Source organism: Pezoporus wallicus, unplaced genomic scaffold, assembly GCF_028554395.1.
Source record: "Pezoporus wallicus isolate ANWC-B61680 ecotype Strahan unplaced genomic scaffold, APGP_CSIRO_Pwel_v1 contig_4161, whole genome shotgun sequence".
Lineage (NCBI taxonomy): Eukaryota > Metazoa > Chordata > Aves > Psittaciformes > Psittacidae > Pezoporus > Pezoporus wallicus.
Window position 1 is genome coordinate 2,442,588 of NW_026639584.1, and position 21,470 is coordinate 2,464,057.

General features: G+C 42.3%; 1 protein-coding gene across 3 annotated transcripts in view; it reads left to right on the forward strand.

Moving 5' to 3' along the window:
* Positions 1–21,470, forward strand: part of SLIT3 (slit guidance ligand 3) — a 518,859-nt gene that overhangs the window by 421,873 nt on the left and 75,516 nt on the right. For all 3 annotated transcript variants that reach the window (XM_057415154.1, XM_057415155.1, XM_057415156.1), the window contains 3 exons: positions 6,208–6,279; positions 15,689–15,852; positions 19,911–20,035. In XM_057415154.1, coding sequence (XP_057271137.1) covers positions 6,208–6,279; positions 15,689–15,852; positions 19,911–20,035 — 361 coding nt within the window. The remainder of the gene's footprint in view (positions 1–6,207; positions 6,280–15,688; positions 15,853–19,910; positions 20,036–21,470) is intronic.

Genomic DNA, 21,470 nt, shown 5'->3' on the forward strand with positions numbered 1-21,470 from the left:
CAGCTGAGTTGCAGCTTATTAGAATGCTGTTGGTGGCAGGAGGTGTTTAATGAGCAGATGGCTTTCACTTGATCCAGTAGTCGTAAATATTTTCACACAATTAGCTTCAATGTACTTGTACTTAGGTGCAATATGTCCGGTAATGACTAATGCAGGTGAATGCTAAACCTTGAAAAGAAGCAATTACACATTTGCAGGACAAATGTCTTTCCTCTGATAGTTCAGGGGCAAGAACTATCATGAAAACAGCCCTCCAAGAGACAGGGTCTGTCTCTTCTACTTAAACAATGTTTGGGTGCCCCACAGGAAAAGACTTTTTGTGAAAAACTGATGTTTTAGAGTGTAAGGTTCCATTGGGTGCTTCAGCAAGAGTGTCTCTACGGAAACCCGCTGAATGTTTAGAATGTTATCTATTAATTCAGATTCCTGCAGGCAAGGTTTACATAAAAATGCAATCTTCTGAAGGTAAGATAGAAGAACACCACTAAAACAATGAGTAAGTGAAGCCAGTGGCTAGGCACCAGTAATGCTGAGATGTCTGTCTCTAATGTTGTTGTGAATGAAATTTCACCTCATGTTGACTGGTGGCATGCTCAGGTGTCCATGTGTGGTTTTTTATTTTGGAGATCCTTTTCTGTACTCTTTCTTTCCAGTGTAGCTGTTTTCAGCAGTTTTCTGAATTGAACAATTTGTTTACAGTTTCTTCTGAAAGTCATCTTTATATTGTCTCAGTATGGGATGTGGGTCTGTTCCTTGCAGCAAGCAGCCCCCCACCAGCTTTTCTTAGGCATCTGGTAGACTGACTCCTGCTTCTGTCTTCCACTCCCCACCTGCCCCATCAGAAACAGACCCTAGGCTGCGTGTGCTTCATTGTTTGTGTGGACACATTACCCCATGTGCTGCTGTTACGTCAAGGTGGAAAAGCCACCTTCTTCCTCACGTTCTTCCCTTTTTTGCCCAGCAACACAAGTGGGTCACCATTACTTGCACGGTCAACTGAAAGCAAATGAATTCAATAGCTTGTGTGTGCTGGGATTATTCGGTTTGCTGCAGGAGAGAGGTCTTTGAACACTGAAAGGTCAGGACGGAGGAGCTGAAGAGTATGTTCTGAGTCCTTTGAAACTTCATGCTATTATTTCACAAGCAGAAGTTTCTGTGGTTTGAAGAACAGTAGTTGATGTCCACTGACTCCCTAAGTGTGGAATTAAGGTGTTGATATATGCAGTACTGTAACTGTGGAAGCAATAAGGCAATGATGTTTGTCCAAGCTCTTTCACTGTGATTTGAGTGGTAAAATAGATATCTAGGTTTTAGCATCCTAACTTACAAGACAGCTTTTGATATCCAGTTTTCGTTAGTAAAACCAAGAAAGATACGTGATTTGGATTTGTTGTTTTAAGTTTGGCTTGGGACTCTGATTTCTAGTGCACTAGGATGGTCACATTCGAGCTGTTACATGAATCCTGAAATTCAGCCACAGATGAATATGTTCTGTTCATGGCCAAATAAATTATTCCATATGGAGCTGTCTTCTGGCCTGTGTCTGATACGCAAGCTTGATTAAAGCTAGTGTGGGACTCTCTGCCCTGAATTACAGTGTAGATACACCATGTCTCACTCTTTCCAGTACCTACAGTTTGCCTTTTTACTTCTTTTCTTGAAGGCCACATATGGACAGAAACAAAGGACAGTATTTTAATAACGTTTGTTATCTTTTGGCTTTTTTAAATTATCTGCTAATCAAATTGAAAGAATATCTTCCTTCTTCAAGGGAGAAGCCCTCCCTGTCTTGCACAGAGCAGCATGAGTAAAATGAAGCCTAAATGAAAATCTCTGTCTCTGCTGCATGCATTTGGAAGCCTCCAGATTGATTTGATTTATTATGGCCCACAAAACTATGGTATCAGCTACAACTTTTGCCACATGTCATCTATGTTGTTAGTAAAAATCAGTTCTCCAGGGAGAAAATGGTTTCTGAGTGACAGTGTGCAATCTGGCATTGTCATTTATTATCCATATTCTCAGGGGAATTTAAAAGAGAAAACAAAAGTAAAACAATTTCCACTTTCGTTTTTTAATGAAAATAGAGCTCTCATTGCCTTTGAAGGTAGCAGACACTTCTTATGCAGGCACATGTGTCTTCCCAATTCCTTATGTTTTCTTTGCTTTTTGCCTATATAGTAAATATCTATTTGAAAATCAGAATAATCATAGCTGTATGATGAAGTTGGTCTTTGACAGATATCTGTGTTTGTCCTCCCTCTCTTACAGTTATCAGCATAACTGAGAAAACTGCAGAGTCAACATGTTGATGTTTAAGCCTCAATATGTATGAGTGTTTTTACACAATCAGGCCCTTTCTCTTCAGGCTTCACCTGGCTTATCCCTAATGGCAGCCATAGTGTGCTGGGGAGGTGTTTCAACATAGAACCTGAAGAGGTTTTAATAAGCAAAAGTTGGTATCAGTAGTTTTTACACCAAAGCTACTGCAGTGAAACATTGGCAATTTGGTTTTGTTTGGGGCTTTTTGTCCAAAGCTAGTCTTTTTAGAAGCTAAATGTGAATGGATTAAAAAAAATGAGATTGAGACAAATTAATTACAAATAATTACAAATATTAGAACTCTCTGATAGACCTGAATTGATTATTTTCAAGATTATTCTTATTGTATGCAATGTTGTAACTTCTGACATATTGTCATGATTCAATGAAGAGGCAAAGTCCAGAAATAAAAGTACTTTCTCAGATCACTAAACAATTTTCCATGTTATATTTATTATATGGATAAAATAAGCTGCAGAATATTCTGCTAAGATAAGATGTTCTAGTTTTAATGAAAACCAGTGGATATTTACTGCAGTTCAAAGCCTACACAAACATAGTAATGTGTTTGATGATAAAGCTATCACTAATAATTTTGGAAATAATTTTTGCAATACATTTTCCTTATTGGATCCTGCACTCATTTGGCTTTGGTATGAGGTTTTTTTTGCATCACATAATGACTGCTTGAACCTATGCAATAAATCTGTAGAAGCATCACTGTACTGAACATTGAGCAATGACACTTTGGTTTCCTGCTTCCTCTGACATCCAAGTTGTGTTGTTTCCTGCAAGGTTTGGCATCCTTTGGGGTTCATTGTAGGTGTTTGCCTTTGATGGGATGTGGCTCTGCAAGCTCAGTCAAGCTTTTAGCCGCATTTCTGGCTTTACAGGGTAGATCATAGCTTGCTGAAAAAGCATTCCCTTTGTGTCTGAAGTAACCTAGTGTTCCTTACCTGAAGGCAAAGTAGTAAGTTAGTGAGATTACATGTAGAAGAGAGTTTCTGTTTCAAAAATTCAAGTGTTTTGTTACTACGTGCTCTGAGAGGAGATCCACATCACCTTAAATCCATACCCCTGCTGCTTACCACTGTTTAGGCAAGAGGAAGTTGTGCTTTTGAGGGAGAATACACACATAATTGTATGTGCTTTAAGTGTTCAAATGTGTAAGATTCCTGTTGTTGATCCAAGAGGAAGAAGATTTTATTACACTGTTGAATTCTCTCACCCCTGTTTATTATTGTGAGTTTAAAGGGGTTTAGCATTTACCGTTTCATTTTAGCTGCATGGTGATGATGTTGTTGATGTGGTTTCTCTTATTAAAATGCAGGAAACATACCTCAGTCTTTGAGACATGTAGTGAAGTCATTCATAGCAAATGGGCTTGCATTTGTGATGAGTTTCCAAGGCATCTAGGAAAGAAAATGCGCCCCTTCACAGAATATATGCAACTGATCTGACAGGAAGATAAATAGACATTCTGCTGTCTGTTCAGAGAGGATTGTCTTGCACACCTCTGAGTAGTTCAAAAGATCAGAATATAGGCTCATTCTGTGTGGCTGCTCATTCAAATGTGCTCATTTCATTGAAGGAGGAAACACTTGGATGACAAGTTTTTGACCAGGCCTGATCTTGCATCCTCATACCAACAAAAATAACTCCTATTTAGTAGCTGTGGGGTATGTCTCAGTCAGTTGGTCATTCTGTATAGAATTAGTGAGTGTGCTTTATCTGGAGTTACTGCGTGGGAGCTCGTATCCTTCCTGTGCAGATGAATTGCTTGGAGATCTATCCTTACATGCCAGTATTATTAATAGCCAAAAACCTAGGTATGCTTAAAAGAAAATCTCAGACCCAAGATGTTGGAAGGGGAAGTTTCTGATGTACTGGCATTAAGAACTGGAGAAAGATGCCAGAAGGATAACTCTGCTGTAGCTTTTTGTGGTTTCATGCTCTATAGAAAAGCTTTGTGGTACAATAAAACAGAAACTGAAGCTGTAATAAGCAGCTGTGAAATGTGCTCATGGTAACATTGCTTATGCTCACCTAGTTCACAGCCCCATGAACCTAGTTCACTGCCATGTGAGGCAGGACAAGGTGTGTTTGGCAAGGTGTATCCTTGGCAAGTTTGGCTTTCCTTGCTGTGTGTATGCTGGTGTAAAGTAGTATGTAAAGGAAGAATTCATAAGAGTTATAAAGCATCATGTACATCCTGGTGAAGCTTACAGTGATGTTGGGGAAGAAAGGATGCAAACCCAGATGGTTTTATGTTCATCTGGGGCTACTGTGTATTTCCATGGGCCCACAGGTTTGGTTTGTTTTAAGCTCAGTGTGCACCCTTTCAAGGCTCTGTACAGTCACAGAAATGAAAGGTAAGATGTGATGTTGTGTTCCACAAATCACCAGGTGAGTTAGAAAATAAATGACTCCAGGAAAAGAACTGCTACAAAACTGACAGCAGATTTCTGTTTTCCACCCTCCTCTGCCACATCTGGAACACTGACAGTAATTCCTGGTCCTGGGAAAGTGGCTATAAAGAATATAGCAGTTTGCTAGAACTGAGCCAGCTCAGGGGAGAAGGGCAAAAAAAAATGCAACTTTAAAATATTGATGTCCTTTTCCTTTGCAAGTTTTCTACCAACTTTTGTTTAAAAAAAAACAAAACAAAACATCAGCTAGTGAGATCCAGCAGCATCTACTCTTGTTGGCTCGTTATGACTTCCGTCTGTTATTATGAGTAGTAGTAAACTACTATTCAGTGACGTGCAAACTAGAAAAATGAGGATAAACTATAACTATTTTTCTTTATGCTATTGTTTTACCAGGTAGTTATCTAGTGATATGGAGGATGCAGCAGCTGAGTAGCTGATTTTATTTATAAATCAAATTAAATAAAATCTTACATGACTGTGTATCTTCTCAATGGGTTTCATGTAGTTGTAAACCCCCAGCATCCTGTGCCCTGCCTCACATTCATTTGTTGCTGCATGTTTTCTCATCTGACCGTAGCGCTGTCTGCCAAAGCATCTGTGATGGTGCCCTACTGTGTTGCAGGGCCTTCAGTTACTATTGCAATGAAAACCACAAGTAATCACAAATAATGAATTTTACTCTTGGGTCTGCCACTCTGAATACAAGGATTATGCTCTACAAGCTGCAAGAAAAATCTTTTCATTTATCCTTACCTATGTAACACACACATAAATGTATTTCTTAGAAAAGAGATAAAGCGGCTGCTTCAATTGTCCTGGAAACAGTGGAAAACCCTTTCACAAGGAGCCTGAAAACTCTGCTAGAAATATGTTTGTTTCTTTGCACAGGATGAATAAGGGCCTAAAACAACTGATTTCAAGTATTTTCCCTGGTAGCATAAATGTATTTGTCAAACAGATTGTAAAAATACCACACAGGTATTTCCTACTGTAAGAATAGGAAAGTGGGATGTGAAGGTGCAGTGATACTTGCCCTCATGGACCCTTGTTCTCTCCTAGGATCATTCTGAAGTCAATATTTAATTTAACTTCCACAGTTCCTGTTTTCCCTGTTCTGTTTTTTCTGTCTTTCTGGCTAATGGGATTCTGTAAGCGAATACAGGTCTATATGTGGGGCTCTGCTTGTCATCAATACACTTTTAATAGCATAAATAGTATGTCACCTTTGTAATTGAAATTGTAATTAGTCACCAACAGTTCCAACGGTATCACTATTTTAAATGCCAAAATCTAGAAGTAGAAGTAATAAAGCGTGGAAGCTAAGGAGTTGTGAAGCTCATAGAAACTCTCAAAGAAACAGACTTAAATACCCTTTGTAAGCCCTAATTCCTTCACTTATATGGAGCAGATAAAATATGGTGGTTTGATCCATCCTGCTTCTCCCCTCTTCTAGGACACTCCATGGAAACGATATTTCCAGTGTTCCAGAAGGTTCTTTCAACGACCTGGTATCCCTGTCCCATCTGTAAGTACTTCTGCCTGGGTTCATCTGTTTGACTAAGGGTTTCAGATTTGTATAACAGTACGTGTTATTACAAATTAAAAGTTGTACAGCTTGTCTGGTTTTCCTGCTCACTTTCCATATTCTGCTGTGGATGGTCATGGTGCATCTGTTCAAAGGAAATCAAAAAATGCTGGAATCTGTTGTTATTAGTTACCAAAATATTTTTCTTCAGGAAAACTAAATGAGCAAATGTGACAGTTTTCTCCTCTGTGGGCTTTGTGTTTAAAGCTTTCTTTCAGTATTGTCTCTGTGAAATGCAGAGTGTGTTATGGTCTGAGAGTGAGACAGGAAACCTCCCACAAAGAGCAAATATTAAGCAAATGTGAATTCTTTGCTTAATAAGTGTCATATGTTTTGAATACTGAAATGCTGTCAGCATATGAACTCCTTGATGAATCACTACTTCAGACATATATTTAATCATATGGAAATTGGTCATTTTACAGCATTAATACTTCATTCCATAATTAGCAGAAATTACTAGACATTTCAAGCTATTTCAGGAAATTACTATTGTATTCGTGGAGGTCCAGGATATTTTTTAACACAATTCAGTTGATGAAAGAACTGTAAAGACAAAGAGCTGAAATTCTTACAAAATAAACCTGAAGTGTAACATTTGGTGCCAAAAGAGTTGAACAGAAAACGGCTCTGCAGTGAGATAATGTGTGATAATACTTCACATCATTAGACAGTAGATGTAAAGGAACAGTAATTTGGGTAGCATGTTTCCCAATTACTGTGCTGAAGTAACCAGAGACCTGGGTATGTCTAGGTGATTTTGTGAAGTGGCTAGTGCACAAGTTGATTCTGATGCTGTGCTCATGCACATGATGTGATGCTGATGTATACAAGTCAAGACATACAGATACGTGTGCATTTGACATAGGTTTTTATTTCTATCTCTGTTTCTCTCTTTGCAAGTGCAAACATGCCCTCCAGAGCACTCACCTGAACACAAGGTTCAGTTCGTATTTACGTATTTTCTGGATGTCCTCAGGCTGGTTATTTTATGTAACAGCTTTCTGCCTTCCTTTTCCCCCTGGACAGCAAAACATAAATGTATCTTAGGTTGGTAGGGACAGAAATCTTATGTGAGCAGCTCAGGCAATTTCAACTGAGAAATCACCTTCTCTGTTTCAAGCTTATGCCATGGTATCCAAGTCAGAGAAAATACTTGTTCTGCACAAAATGTATTTCGTATTCACATTTCCCAGTGTAGTCAAGTAATTTTGTATGTTGTTTTGGAATGCAAGGCTGAGCCAAAGCCCTGTACCTCCTCTTGGAAGCACGGTGACACCTTCCATAATGGGAATCTGGCTTCTGAGGGTATTTTTAGAATTCAAGAGATAAACATATCATGCCCCATTTGTTTGGATTTTCCTCAGAGTTTACTTTAAATGAAGTGCAGATACAATTTTCCTGGGTAAACTGTTCACCTTAGGGAGTGATAAAAACCCCTTTGGCCCAATACAAGCACTGCAGTCTCACTGTTTAGATATACGTGCTGCCAGAAATGTAAAATACACAAAGCTCAAATGAACAGTAATAAATAGGATCCATAAAATAAATAAGACCTGTCTGGGGTGTAATTTGCACAGTTGAACAACTGAATTTTACAGTGCAGTTGTGTTCTCCAGTTTCTTAAAAAGGATCCTGAAACTTTCAGCAACCACCATGGTTTTGCTTTTCACATGCCAGAATAATCTGTGCTTATCCAAGCAAAATCATACATAATTGAGAATAAATTCATTTTGAGCTCCTTCTGATACACAGATCTTCAAGGAGGAAGTGTGCACTTGGGATAATGTTGGAAATTATACAAGGAATTGCTACTCATCAAACTCACAATGCAAGGGAGAGCAAAGTTTTATGTAAATACACAAGCTGTGTGGCTAGGAGTAAGGTAGGTGTGGTGGCTGGAGAAGGCCCACTCCCAAGGTGGTGAGCAGATCACCACCCTGGGCCTTCTGCAGCAGTACAGTTGGGGGCAAGGAAGAGAAAGTATCAAATCAACCTTTAGAATTGCAAAGAAATAGTCATATAGCATAGGCAAAACTTTATTTTCATCAATTTTTTGTAATAGCTTTAAATTGATCTGCAATTGGAAGAACAACACCGAGATCCAGATAATTCAATTGCTTTTTCCATAGCTGTTTAAAGCCTGCAAGGAAATGTTCACCAAATTTCATTCACATTAGAATTATAGAATCATAGAATAGTTAGGGTTGGAAAGGTTCCAACCCCCCTGCCATGGGCAGGGACACCTCACACTAAACCATCTCACCCAAGGCTCTGTCCAACCTGGCCTTGAACACTGCCAGGGATGGAGCATTCACAACCTCCCTGGGCAACCCATTCCAGTGCCTCACCACCCTAACAGGAAAGAACTTCTTCCTTATATCCAATCTAAACTTCCCATGTTTCACATTGAACCCATCACCCCTTGTCCTATCACTACAGTCCCTAATGAAGAGTCCATCCCCAGCATCCCTATAGGCCCCCTTCAGATACTGGAAGGCTGCTATGAGGTCTCCATGCAGCTTCTCTTCTCCAGGCTGAACAGCCTCAGTGTTTTCAGCCTATCTTCATACAGGAGGTGCTCCAGTCCCCTGATCATCCTTGTGGCCTCCTCTGGACTTGTTCCAACAGTTCCATGTCCTTTTTATGTTGAGGACACCAGAACTGCACACAATACTCCAAGTGAGGTCTCATGAGAGCAGAGTAGAGGGGCAGGATCACCTCCTTTGACCTGCTGGCCACGCTCCTTTTGATGCAGCCCAGGATACGGTTGGTTTCTGGGCTGCAAGCACACATTGAAGCTGGCTCATGTTCATTTTCTCATCAACCAACACCCCCAAGTCCTTCTCCTTGGGCTGCTCTGAATCTCTTCTCTGCCCAACTCGTAGCTGTGCCTGGGATTACTCCAACCCAGATGTAGGACCTTGCACTTGGCATGGTTAAACTCCATGAGGTTGGCATCAGCCCACCTCACAAGCGTGTCAAGGTCCCTCTGGATGGCATTCCTTCCCTCCAGGGTATCAACCGAACCACACAGCTCGGTGTCATCGGCAAACTTGCTGAGGGCGCACTCAATCCCACTGTCCATGTCAGCGATGAACATGTTGAACAAGACCGGTCCCAACACCGACCCCTGAGGGACACCACTCGTTACCGGTCTCCAGCCGGACATTGAGCCATTGACCACAACTCTTTGTGTGCGGCCATCCAGCCAGTTCTTTATCCACCGAGTGGTCCATCCATCAAATTGATGTCCCTCCAATTTAGAGACAAGGATGTCGTGTGGGACAGTGTCGAACACTTTACACGTGTCCAGGTAGATGCCATCAACTGCTCTACCCCTGTCCATCAGTTCTGTGGCCCCATCATAGAAGGCCACCAAATTGGTCAGGCAGGATTTCCCCTTAGTGAAGCCATGCTGGCTGTCACCAAGCACCCTGTTGTGCTTGCATGTGCCTTATCATGTGTCTTAGCATGCCTTCCAGGAGAATCTGCTCCAAGATTTTGCCAGGCACAGAGGTGAGAGTGACTGCTCTGTAATTCCCCGGGTCATCCATTTTCCCCTTCTTGAAAATGGGGGTTATATTTCCCTTTTTCCAGTCATCGGGAGCTTCACCTGACTGCCATGATTTCTCAAATATGGTGGCCAGTGGCTTAGCAACTTCATTTGCCAGCTCCTTCAGGACCTGCAGATGGATTTCATCAGGTCCCATGGAGTTGTGCATTTTCAGGTTCTTAAGATGGTCTCAGACCAGATCCTCTCCTAGAGCAGGCCCAAGGTCTTCATTCTCACAGTCCCTGCATCTGCCTTGCAAGACTTGGGTAGTGTGGTCAGAGCCTTTGCCAGTGAAGACTGAGGCAAAGAAGTCATTCAGAACCTCAGCCTTCTCCAAATCCTGTGTAGCCAGTTCTCCTGAGAGCTTCCTAAGGGGGCCTACGATCTCCCTAGTCTGTCTTTTATTTGCAATTTAATTAGTTATCCTTAACATCCCTAGCCAAGTTTAATTCTAACTGGGCCTTAGCTTTCCTAAGCTGGTCCCTAGCTTCCCAGACAACATCCCTGTATTCTTCCCAGGCTGCCTGTCCTTGCTTCTACCTTTTATAAGCCTCTCTTTTCCCCTCGAAGTTTCAGCAGCAGCTCCTTATCTATCCAAGGAGGTCTCCTGGCCCTCCTGCTGCACTTCCTTCTAGTCAGGATGCAACACTCCTGAGGTTGTAACAGGTAATCCTTGAACATCAACCAACAGTCCTGGGCCCCCCTGCTCTCTAGGGCTATATCCTTTGGAACCTTACTAAGCAGGTTCCTGAAGAGGCCAAAGTCTGCTCTCTTGAAGTCCAGGGCAGTGAGCGTGCTGCACGCTCTTCTCACTGTCCTGAGGATCTTGAACTCGACCATCTCATGATCGCTACAACCAAGGCTGCCCTGGAGCATCACATATCCAATGAGCCCTTCCCTGTCGGTGAGCACGAGGTCAAGCATGGCACCTCTCCTTGTCGGCTCCTCTATTACTTGCAGAAGGAAGTTGTCTTCCACACAGTCGAGGAACCTCCTGGATGGCTTGTGCCAGGCCGTACTGTCCCTTCAACAGATATCAGGGTGGTTGAAGTCCCCCATGAGGACAAGGGCCTGCGAGCATGAGGCTTTTCCTATCTGTCTGTAGAGTGCTTCATCCGCAGATTCCTCTTCATCAGGTGGTCTGTAACAGATCCCCACAGTAATGTCTCCCATAGCTGTATTCCCTGTAACCCTGACCCACAAACTCTCTGTTAACTGCTCACCTGTCCCCAGACAGAGTTCCATACTCTCCAGTCTATCCCTAACATAAAGGTCAACTCCCTCTCCCCTCCTGCTGGGCCTGCCTTTTCTAAAGAGCCTATAACCTTCCATTCCAACACTCCAGTCATAGGAGCCATCCCACCATGTTTCTGTGATGCCTATTATATCATACCCCCGTAGATGTGCACACATCTCTAATTCCTCTCGTTTGTTCCCCATGCTACAGACGTTTGTATAGAGGCATCTGAGCCGAGCTCCAACTGAAGCCAGCTCATTGGCTGGAGCGGCTGGGATATCTCTACATTGCTCCGAGTATTTATTATAGGTGCTGGCAAGTGACTGGGTGTGTTGGGATGGAATGATGCCCCCTCCCCCAACAGTTAAACAGCTAGTTTAAAGCATCCTTGACCAGTCTGGCAAGCCTCTTACCAAAACCCCTCAGACCATCTCCACCAGCCCCCAGTAGACAGCCCCCAGTAGACCTGGCCTATGAACTTTGGTCCCTTGTTCAAGACACCCAAACCCCTGACTATGACACCACCCTTTTAACCATTTATTAACCTGGCCAATCCTCCTAGCTTTTTTCAGGTCCTCCCCTGTATCCTGGACAACTGACGAAAAGATTATCTGAGCTCCAGAACCCTTAACCATCTCCCAGGGCTCTGTAGTCCTTCTTTTATGTTCTCCAGGCTGCTGCAGTCTATATCCCTAGCACCCACATGGGTCACCAGAAGAGGGTAATAGTCAGCGGGACTTACTAGAGCAGGCAGCCTCTCTGCCACATCCCTGATCCATGCCCCTGGTAGGCAACACACCTCCCTTGAGATGGGGTCAGGCCGGCAGACGAGTGCTTCTGTCCCTTTCAAAGCAGAGTCCCCTACTACTACGACCCACCGCTTTTTCCTGGCAGCACCAGTAGAGATCTTCTTTACCAGTGCATCAGCTCATGGTGCGAGGGTGTTTCCTCATCAGCCCCCGGCAGAACAGCAAAGCGGTTCTGGGTGGGGACAACAGATTCAGGAGGAAGCCCCTTGCTTTTAATTGTCCTCTTCCTCCTTTTTTTGTTGTTTTTTTTCCTCGTTGCTGTTTCCCAGTTTCACGGCCTCCTTCTTTCCTCCATGAGCTACAGGGGACGCTTGAGGCACCTGCACAGTTCGGGCCAGGAGCAAGCCGTGCTGCTCCCTCTCAGCTTCTCTGACACCTTGCAGTCTGTTAATAGCATCCCGCAGCCCAGCCGCTGCTGCAGGAGCACCTCCACCAGGGAGCACCGGGTGCAGCCCTGCCCATTGCTCACCCTCCCCTCACCAGACCAGTGCAGGCACTCTCTGCACCCCGAGCTCTGCACTGCAGCCTCCCCTCTCATCTCCTCTGCCTGGGTGCCTACGCTGCCGCCGCCGGGGCAGCCAGAGCAGAGCTCCCTGGCCGGGCCGTGGCCATAATTCGATGCTCACCATCCCGCTCGCTCTGCGCCACAACCTGCCCCGACCGCCCTGTTCGCCGCGCTCCCAGGGCAGGTTTTTACCCACCCGGGGCTGGTGCCGCTCCTCCTGGTGCTGCTCCCTGTGAGTCCCTGCTCGCCTCAGCTGAGCTGCCGGATCCTGGGCAAGGCCTGGCGAGGACCCGAGGCTCCCTCGGTGGCTCTCGCCGCTCGGAGTTGAGGCTCCTGGACGCTGAGCTTGCCCCACTCCGGTGTTGAAGGCATCCTCTCTGGAGCTGCTCACCCCAGCAACTGACACTGTAAACATCTCATTGTTGTAATGTGACTGTTACAGCAAACTGTGTACCTGATACACCTCGCTAAAGGCACAGGGAGGTCATCATAGAATCATCTAAGCCATGACTTAAGTTATTTAGTCCAAGGCAATGGTAAAAATGTTACAGCTCTACAGAAGGACCGCATATATTGATACTTAAAAAGAACCCCAAATCCATTGGGGTAGAAATGAGACCTCAGTGAGGTCAGTCTCTGCGTTTGCTGTACTCACCACTCACTGGTGCACACAGCTCTGCAATCGACTCAGTTTCCCAAATGCTGCCCACACATAACCTGACCTCTTGATGCTCCAGGGACTGCCCAAGGAAGCCTTTGGGAATAGATGCTGTCAGCAGGTGTTCCTGTCAGATGTGGTTTTTATGAACAGCTCATCTTACTAATCCTGTTGAATCAGCTCGACTTTACTCAAATTTATGTTAGTTACCTATAAAAATAAGCTGTCCCCTCCTCTGTTTCTCCACATGATCATGGCTAGAGTTATTTTAATGGACTTTATTCTAGGCTGCCTCAAAAAAAAACAGTGTCTGAACAGAAATATCTGCACAACATGTTGAAAATGCTACTGGTGGTATTTCCTTACAGCACAAGATATTTTTGTCTTCTGGAAATGTTTTGCTATAATGGGCAAAGAAATAGAATATGTTAGAACTCGTGAATGAAAATACAGTAATTCACCTGAAATAATTCCTAGAAATTAAAAATAAAAAAAAAACCAAACAAAACCGGAACAACCCAAACCAGAAACACAAACAAAAGAACAGAAAAATACATGGGATAATTTCTGTAGTTGTACAACACGATGGTAATAGTTTCTAGTGTCCACGGAGCAGCTTTGGAGTACTCTCTACATACTTGCAGCACTGTGTGTAGCTCTGGTGTCCTCAACATAAAAAGGGCATGGAGCTGTTGGAGCAAGTTCAGAGGAGACCATGAGGATGATCAGGGCTGGAGCACCTCCTGTATGAAGACAGGCTGAGAAAGTTGGGGCTGTTCAGCCTGGAGAAGAGAAGGCTGTGTGGAGACCTCATAGCAGCTTCCAGTATCTGAAGGGGGCTACGAGGATGCTGGAGAGGGACTCTTCATTAGGGACTGGAGTGATAGGACAAGGGGTGATGGGTTCGAAGTGAAACAGGGGAAGTTCAAGTTAGAGATAAGGAAGAAATTCTTCCTGTGAGGGTGCTGAGGCGCTGGCACAGGGTGCCCAGAGAAGCTGTGGCTGCCCCATCCCTGGCAGTGTTCAAGGCCAGGTTGGACACAGGGCTTGGAGCAAGCTGCTCTAGTGGAAGGTGTCCCTGCCCGTGGCAGGGGTTGGGACTGGGTGAGCTTTAAGGTCCTTTCCAACCCAAACCAGTCTGAGATTCTATGATTTATTTCCAATGCAGTTTATAAAGATTAATTAGCACAGTTACTAGTTTTCTGTTGTCCTCCCTCTTCCAGTTTGTATATGGAAGCTGCTCAACGCTAAAGTGAATTTCTTGGTCCAACTGCTGAATTTTGTTTGAATTTGGCCAAGTGAGCAGGTTGATCACAGTTACAGGGTCAGAAAGTCAACTCAGTAGGTTTTTTTCCATTGTAAGCAATGGATTTACAGAAGGAATGGCTGGATATTTTTTAATAGTGTGCTGTAGTACACGTTTAATTTTGATGAATGAGCCCTAGACAGGGTTTGAACCCGTGAACTCCCATTATGAATCTGTCTAGGGCACAGTGGGTTCATTAGTCACTCTAATAGAAATGTATCAACAAATTTACTGAGGTTTCTATCTTAATATCCTGTCTGATATGGTTTTATTTGAAAGAAGCTTGAGTTTAAAATACCATCTTAAAAATAGTTTATAACATATGCAGATAGAAATGAAGTCTCAAATTCAGTTTAACTTACTGATTTATTTAGTATCTTTTCCCAATGCTAGTCTTTATTTAGTTAATTTTCTTCCCATGGCAATTCAAGTGTTGTACAGCTAAAGCCTTACATTTACTTCCATCAAAACAAATTCAGGCTTCCAACATGCATTTCTTCAGACATTCAAAAATTCGTTGTTAAACTTATTTTTCTGAAGTCTGAACTTTGTTGGGAATTGACTGATTGCCTGAAAAGACACTTTATTTAAGCAAAAAAAATAGTATAAATGAAGCAAGGCAGCACCTAAACTTAAGGTTAAAAGGTTTGTTTTCCTTTGGATAGATCTCCATGAATAATGAAAAAGTTCTATGCATTATAATTACATTGTGTGAGTACATCTGCTTCAGCCATCTGACCTAACTCAAGTGATGGGTTAACCAGGAAATGTGTTTTCAAGCCATAAACAAACTTAGCAGACACCAGGTTGCAGTTCGTAAAACAGGGGTATCCTCTGTATATATGTTTCATCTGGTGAGGAGACAGTAACACGAGTCCTCAGATCCAACCTAAATTACACAATTCACTGTCAGAATATGCTCATAAAGGCCAAAGACTGAAGTAGAATAAGCCAATGTGATAAATGTGATGAAAGCAATATATCTGGAGGCATTGCTCAAGCACAACTGTTTGAAAAAGCGATTTATAGTTTGGAAAAAGTGATTTCTTGTTAGGTATTTATACAACCTCCTAAGCAATGATGGGAAGAAAGGAGAAGAGTGGGAATACTGGAAGAGATAAATCTACAATGCTTCCTGTACACTCCAAAGATCTTTTCCACATTTTGAAGTAAAGCATTCCTGGAAAAGGGTAGAATAGAATGTGCCTCTGTGAGATCAGGGATGTTGTCTTTGCTTGCAAGCCAAAATAACTGCTGCTCATTGCTTTACACCACCAGGGCTCTGGGCACCAACCCTTTGCACTGTGACTGCAACCTCCGTTGGCTTTCCGAGTGGGTGAAGGCTGGGTACAAGGAGCCGGGGATAGCCCGCTGCAGCGGGCCCGATGCCATGGTGGACAGGCTGCTGCTCACAACACCGACGCACCACTTCCAGTGCAAAGGTAGGGGCAAGCTGGAGGCTTTTCCTCAGGTGCAGTGCTTTATTTCTGTACTTTTGGGAACTCTTTGGTTTTAAAGTGAGTTTGGGTGGGCATCAGGTTTGGCTTTTATTTTCTGAACCATCACGTTACATTCAAGTTGCATTTTGTTCCACAAAGCGCAGTTGACATCACTACTGGAAGGAAACCCAGCAAACCTCAAAGAGTTAGTGTTCCTGTTGCTGCACCAGATTATATAATGGCAAGTTAGCATATAGGATGTTGTTAGAACTTATTTGAGCAAATAAATTGGTCTTGGCTTTGTAGCTACACCAGAAAACTTTGGTAGAGTTATTTAAAAATACAGAGCGCTCTGGTTATTATGTACCTTTACGTGAAAACTGGGAAACTGAGAATTCTTCTGGAACAAGTATTTACCAAAAGTACATTTGCATTTGAAGATCTGCAAACTGTCCTCATCAGCTCTGCGTCAGAAACTGGGGGTCATGGAAAATGTTTCATGTCTGAATAGAGTGTATGTTCCTTCAGGAGAGGGGTGAGGGTCAGCTATGGGCAATTAGGGGTCCTTGTTGGTAAGAGTATGCTGCAGGAGAGAGCAGGTAGAGCAAGGACAAGGAGCACGCTTTGTGGATAAAGTAAGTAGTTTACTACTGCATTAGGTAGGTTTGGATATAGCTGTGTATCCCAATATTACAGTAAGAATAGTTCTCATGTTCTTGTAAAGTAAGTTTTGGAGGTTCGCTCACGTTACTAGCAAGTACGTAGGCATGAAGCTGTATTTACAGTGGAAAAGGGATAACAGAAAGGGTCTTAGAAATGGAAATGAGGGCATAAAGGCTGGTTTTATGTCTCTTGGAGTGCCATGCGCATTTGCAGTACTGCTCGGCAGTGTGATTTTATAGAGGCTAGGATTAAACTGCTGAACAAATGATTGTGTTGAGATAAGTTTAGAATGCAAGTTCCCAAGCCTGAGCTGAATTTTATGTACTTTCAAATATATTTTTAATAACTGTAACCTTATAATTTAATTACTTTGAAATGTCAGTTTCAAAACTATCAGAACTCTGACTATAATTATCACTACTACAGACTCTCAAATATGAAGTACAGCTATACTCTAAAATATTAAAAGTACCATGTACTTGTTCACGCAAAGTGAAACAAAGAAAATGATCATATTTACATGCTAAACAGGGTCTGAAAATTAATCCAGGAAGAGAAGCTAGATGACTTCTTCATTCTGAAAGTGTGCTAGTTCAATAGTCACGCTCACTTTCTCTCAAGACTAAGCAAGCAACTCTTAGGCAAGAGATAAGTAAACCCATGATCCAGACTATTAAAAACACCTCTGTGTTTTTTGTGTAAATATTAGTTTTGTCTAGTAGAAAGCTGGAGAGCTGTCTCCCATGCTGTCCAACTGGCTTACTTTAGCTGAATAGAAAAAGACAAAAAAAGTGTTGATCTGGAGGTGGTCTTTGGACAGAAGAGACTTGATGGTCTGGACAAGTTGCAGTATACTCCAAGAAACTCCAGGCCATAGAAAAATATTACTTTTTCTCATCACAATACATGTATTTTGAAGAGCAATGCATGATTTGGTAGCCTAATGAAACCCACTTCCCATGTGCATGGTTAAGATCCAATGTGTTGTGCTATCCTGTCAGACATCAATGGTGCTCTTTTATGGTAAGGCAAGGGGATTTATTACAGTGTCCAGGGCAGGTTTGCCTTCGGTCTGGAGCCATGAGCATGGCCTGTGACAGTGGAAGATTACGACTGTGTGTGGGGTGACAGTGTCCAAGGCTTTGTCTGTCCTTCAGCCTCTGTAGATTCAGTCCTAGCTCAAGCAGTGTTAGCACATAGCTCAGGGTGGGCTGAGCCCCCAGGCCCTAAAGCCTGCGTCGTTGCTGCAGGGGTCAGGCCACTCTGAGCTGGGTACCTTGAGGTGCTTGTATAAACGTAGTGCTTAGGTGTCCTCTGTGACCTCCAGTAACTTTGACATTAAAACCAAGTGGAGTGTAACTTACTCTAGTAAAAATGTGGGGTTTAGCCTGTGACTGAGCACAAGGTTATGTGTCTCAGCAGAGCCAAGAAAATGGAAGTATGTAATGTGCAAGTCATGCACACTCAGCTCTGCTTTTTATTAAATTGCCCTCGTAGTTATGCAGTAGAGGAAAGGAATGTGCTGGGCTGAGGGCATTTTGCTATATGGATTTATAAATCAAATCCACAAGGGCAAACTAAGGAACTACTTAACTGCTAGGAACTAACACTGTTCTTATTAGGTCCTGCATTGATTAGCTTTGATCTATGCCATAGGAATAAATGGGAAATGTATGTGTGTATATTATGAAATAAATACATAATAGAACAAATTCTGGCTTAGTGACCTCTAAATCCGGAAGAGCAGCACTGCTGCCTTCTCATGAGCTTTCTGAGGAGCTACCTTTGTATATTCCTCATATATTCTACTTCCAAGACAAAAGTAGCTCAGATATGTCACATTCCACCCCCTGTCAGTGCCAGAAATTCAGATATTAGTTCCTCTTGCTGTCCTAACTTCAATTTAAAAACATGTATGGCATTTAGTGATACAGAAACAAAAAGATAGAAGAGGACAACATCAATCTTTTATTTCAATGTTTGGATTTGTTGCTTGTGTATTTTGTCCTCATTATTGCATGGTGCACTCTGCAGGCAGTGGCCCTGATAACACCACTGTCTGTAAAAGATAAGGATATGTATTTGCATTGCAGGTGCTTCTCAGCTGAGGCTCCTTGGTACCCATCTCTGTCACGGTTTTACCCAACGTTGATGCATGCAGTTATTCAAAGTTAATAATGAAAGTTTCTTTCTCATACAGGATGGTCCAAAACAAATCCTTAACTGGAAGGGATTTTTGGTAACCTTCTAGAGCTCCACCTTCTCTCTAATATCAAGGATAAACTTCTGTTCTTCACTTTCAGGATGTTCCACAATTTAGTTTTTATCATCTATCCTGCAATAACAGAAACTTTGTGCCCACTTCTGATTGGGACAGGACCATTTTTAAGTTATTTTAATGTGCATTTCCTTAAAAATAAAATAAAATTAATTTAGAGTCTTTCCTATCTGATGCAATTTAAGCCCTTTAAAACTGGTAGGTTTCCTTTTCTGTGTGTAAAAGCCTTTAACTCAATGTTGTTTGAAATGTAGCCATTTCAAAATCACTATTTCTTTAAATATAGCTGTCTAAATTAGCTTTCTGTAAAATCTCAACCATAACATATGGATTGACTTGGTACCCCAAATGTACTTAGCTTTGTGTTGGTCTGTTTGTTTCCCTGCTCAGCCACAAACATCGCTACTTCTCTGAAAGAGCTCTGTTAAAAAATGTGGTTTATTAAATGGTTTAAATATAGCCATGTGTATTTACCTGCAGCCGTTTACATCTTTGCGTGTTTGCCTATGTTGCATTCTGCCTACAATGGCAGAATGCTGATAATCAAACTTCTGGGCAGAAAAAAGAAGAAAATCAGTTTTCACCTCTGTTAAAATTAAGGATGGTAGAACATTTGCACTTAAATATTTCCATAAGCCTCTAACTAAATCTTTCTTATGCATGTTTTCTTTTTCTGCTGTTGTGTCTGCACTTTCATTCTTGCTATCAGCCATACAAATGTCACGTTATAGATCCCTATGGGTTGCTATTGCAGAATTTCCAGCACTGAGAGAAGGAAAAATTACTGAAAGCAATTTTGTATATATATATTATTTATATATATATTTGTATATATATAAGCCCACTCTCTGGAGATTCCCAGCATGTTTTTTCAGAGCTGATGCTTGCATGTCCAGGAGAATATCAGCATCATTGAGACTTGCCTAGCACTTGATTTAGTACTTAGAAGCTCTCTGATCCCTGGGAATCCCATGCTGTTGTGGAAAGTTGCACCCACAGCACGTGCATTTGTGCCAGCGCAGGGTGAATACTGCATTAGGAAAGAATGTATGTGTGAGATGGGAACTATTCATTTTGTAATCCAGTTGTCTATTAATACTCCTGTGTTTTGCCTTTCCAGAGCCAGTGGATATCAGTGTTGTGTCCAAGTGTAACCCCTGCCTCTCCAACCCATGTAAGAACAATGGGACGTGCAACAATGATCCACTGGAGATTTACCAATGCACTTGCCCTTTTGGCTTCAAGGTATGACTACAAATGAACTACATGAAAAGCAATCAAGTGTTCCTCACCCCTTCTGTTTTCTTAGTTGTTGTACCATGAGAAGTCAATTTTATAGGCAGCTGAGCTTAAAAGATCCCTTAACCATGCAGATTGCATGTAATCCTGTACAACTGGAGATTTATCCTGTACAACTGGGGAGGCATTTCTCTGTGCTGTGACTACACAGATGTTGAAGTTGAGCAACTTGCTGTAGTTGCAAGATGTTGAAGTTGAGCAACTTGCTGGTCCAGTGGTTGGACCAGATGATCTCCAGAGGTCACTTCTAACCTCTGGCATTCTCTGATTTTATCTTCATTTTAATTTCTTTCTTTTGTCAGCAACAAGTTAACCATTTCATATGCTGCCAGGTCAACGAGGAGGCAGTTCAGATGAGAATTAAGGGCCAGTTTGGTCCATGGTGACAGAAAGCTGATACCTGCTTTACATCTTGCACAGCCTGATTAGCAGAAAGATGATAACTGATCAGACACAACCACTAGCTCAGCTGTCCCTTGACTTCTGAGCACTAATGTCCATAGAGTGATGTGCAAATCACAAAAGAAATCTGGTAGATGAGCACTGTGAGCATGCAGGGTCAGCTTCTTTAGAGCACATTTGAAAATCAGAAAATCATGTCATTGCATAATACAGGTTCTTCAGTAGTGGTGTGTAACTGCCATTGCTAACACTGCATCATGAGAGCTTGAGGCTACCAAGACTTTGTTTCAGAGTTGATATAACTGGAAACCTAGCTCAGTAGTCAGTAGCTTAAGGATTAAGTATAAGTAATAAATGAGGCATATGATCTGTTCACAGCCTGGGGGAGATTGGATGTTATGGCCAAAGAAGTAGGTTGCATCCTGGAGACTGTGATTCTCTTTGTCGCATTGCATCTTTCTTACAGAGTCTTGGTCAGTTGAAGCAGATGCTTATAATACACAGAGTAATAAGAATTGGGGGGGGGGGGGGGGGGGGGAAGAAGGGTAAAACCAGACATACATGTGGGAAGTAAGCACAAGTATCCATCTTACATTTCAGGTAAGATTTAGGAATTAGTTGGTTCTGATGAAATTGCCATTTCCTTTCTCTGTTTGCCTGGGATACATCCCAGATGGTAAGAGTAATTGTGGAAGTGGGAAGATGTAAAGTGTGTTTCCTGTCTTTCACCCCAGTGCCCCCACACCCACTACTTGGAAAAACAACAGTTGTCCTAAATAACTGAAAAAGCCATTGGAAATGCCTTGTCATTAAAACTCCTTCTCCTCATTGGCATATCAGCAGCAACTTTTCTAGGATCTTAAAAGATTTCTGCATTGTCAGAAATTTGTTTAACTGAAACTAACTGCTTGGTAGCAGTTGCTTTGTCTTTGCAGTGAGGGACTATGGCTGTTTATCTCTTCAGGTTAATAGAAGAGCT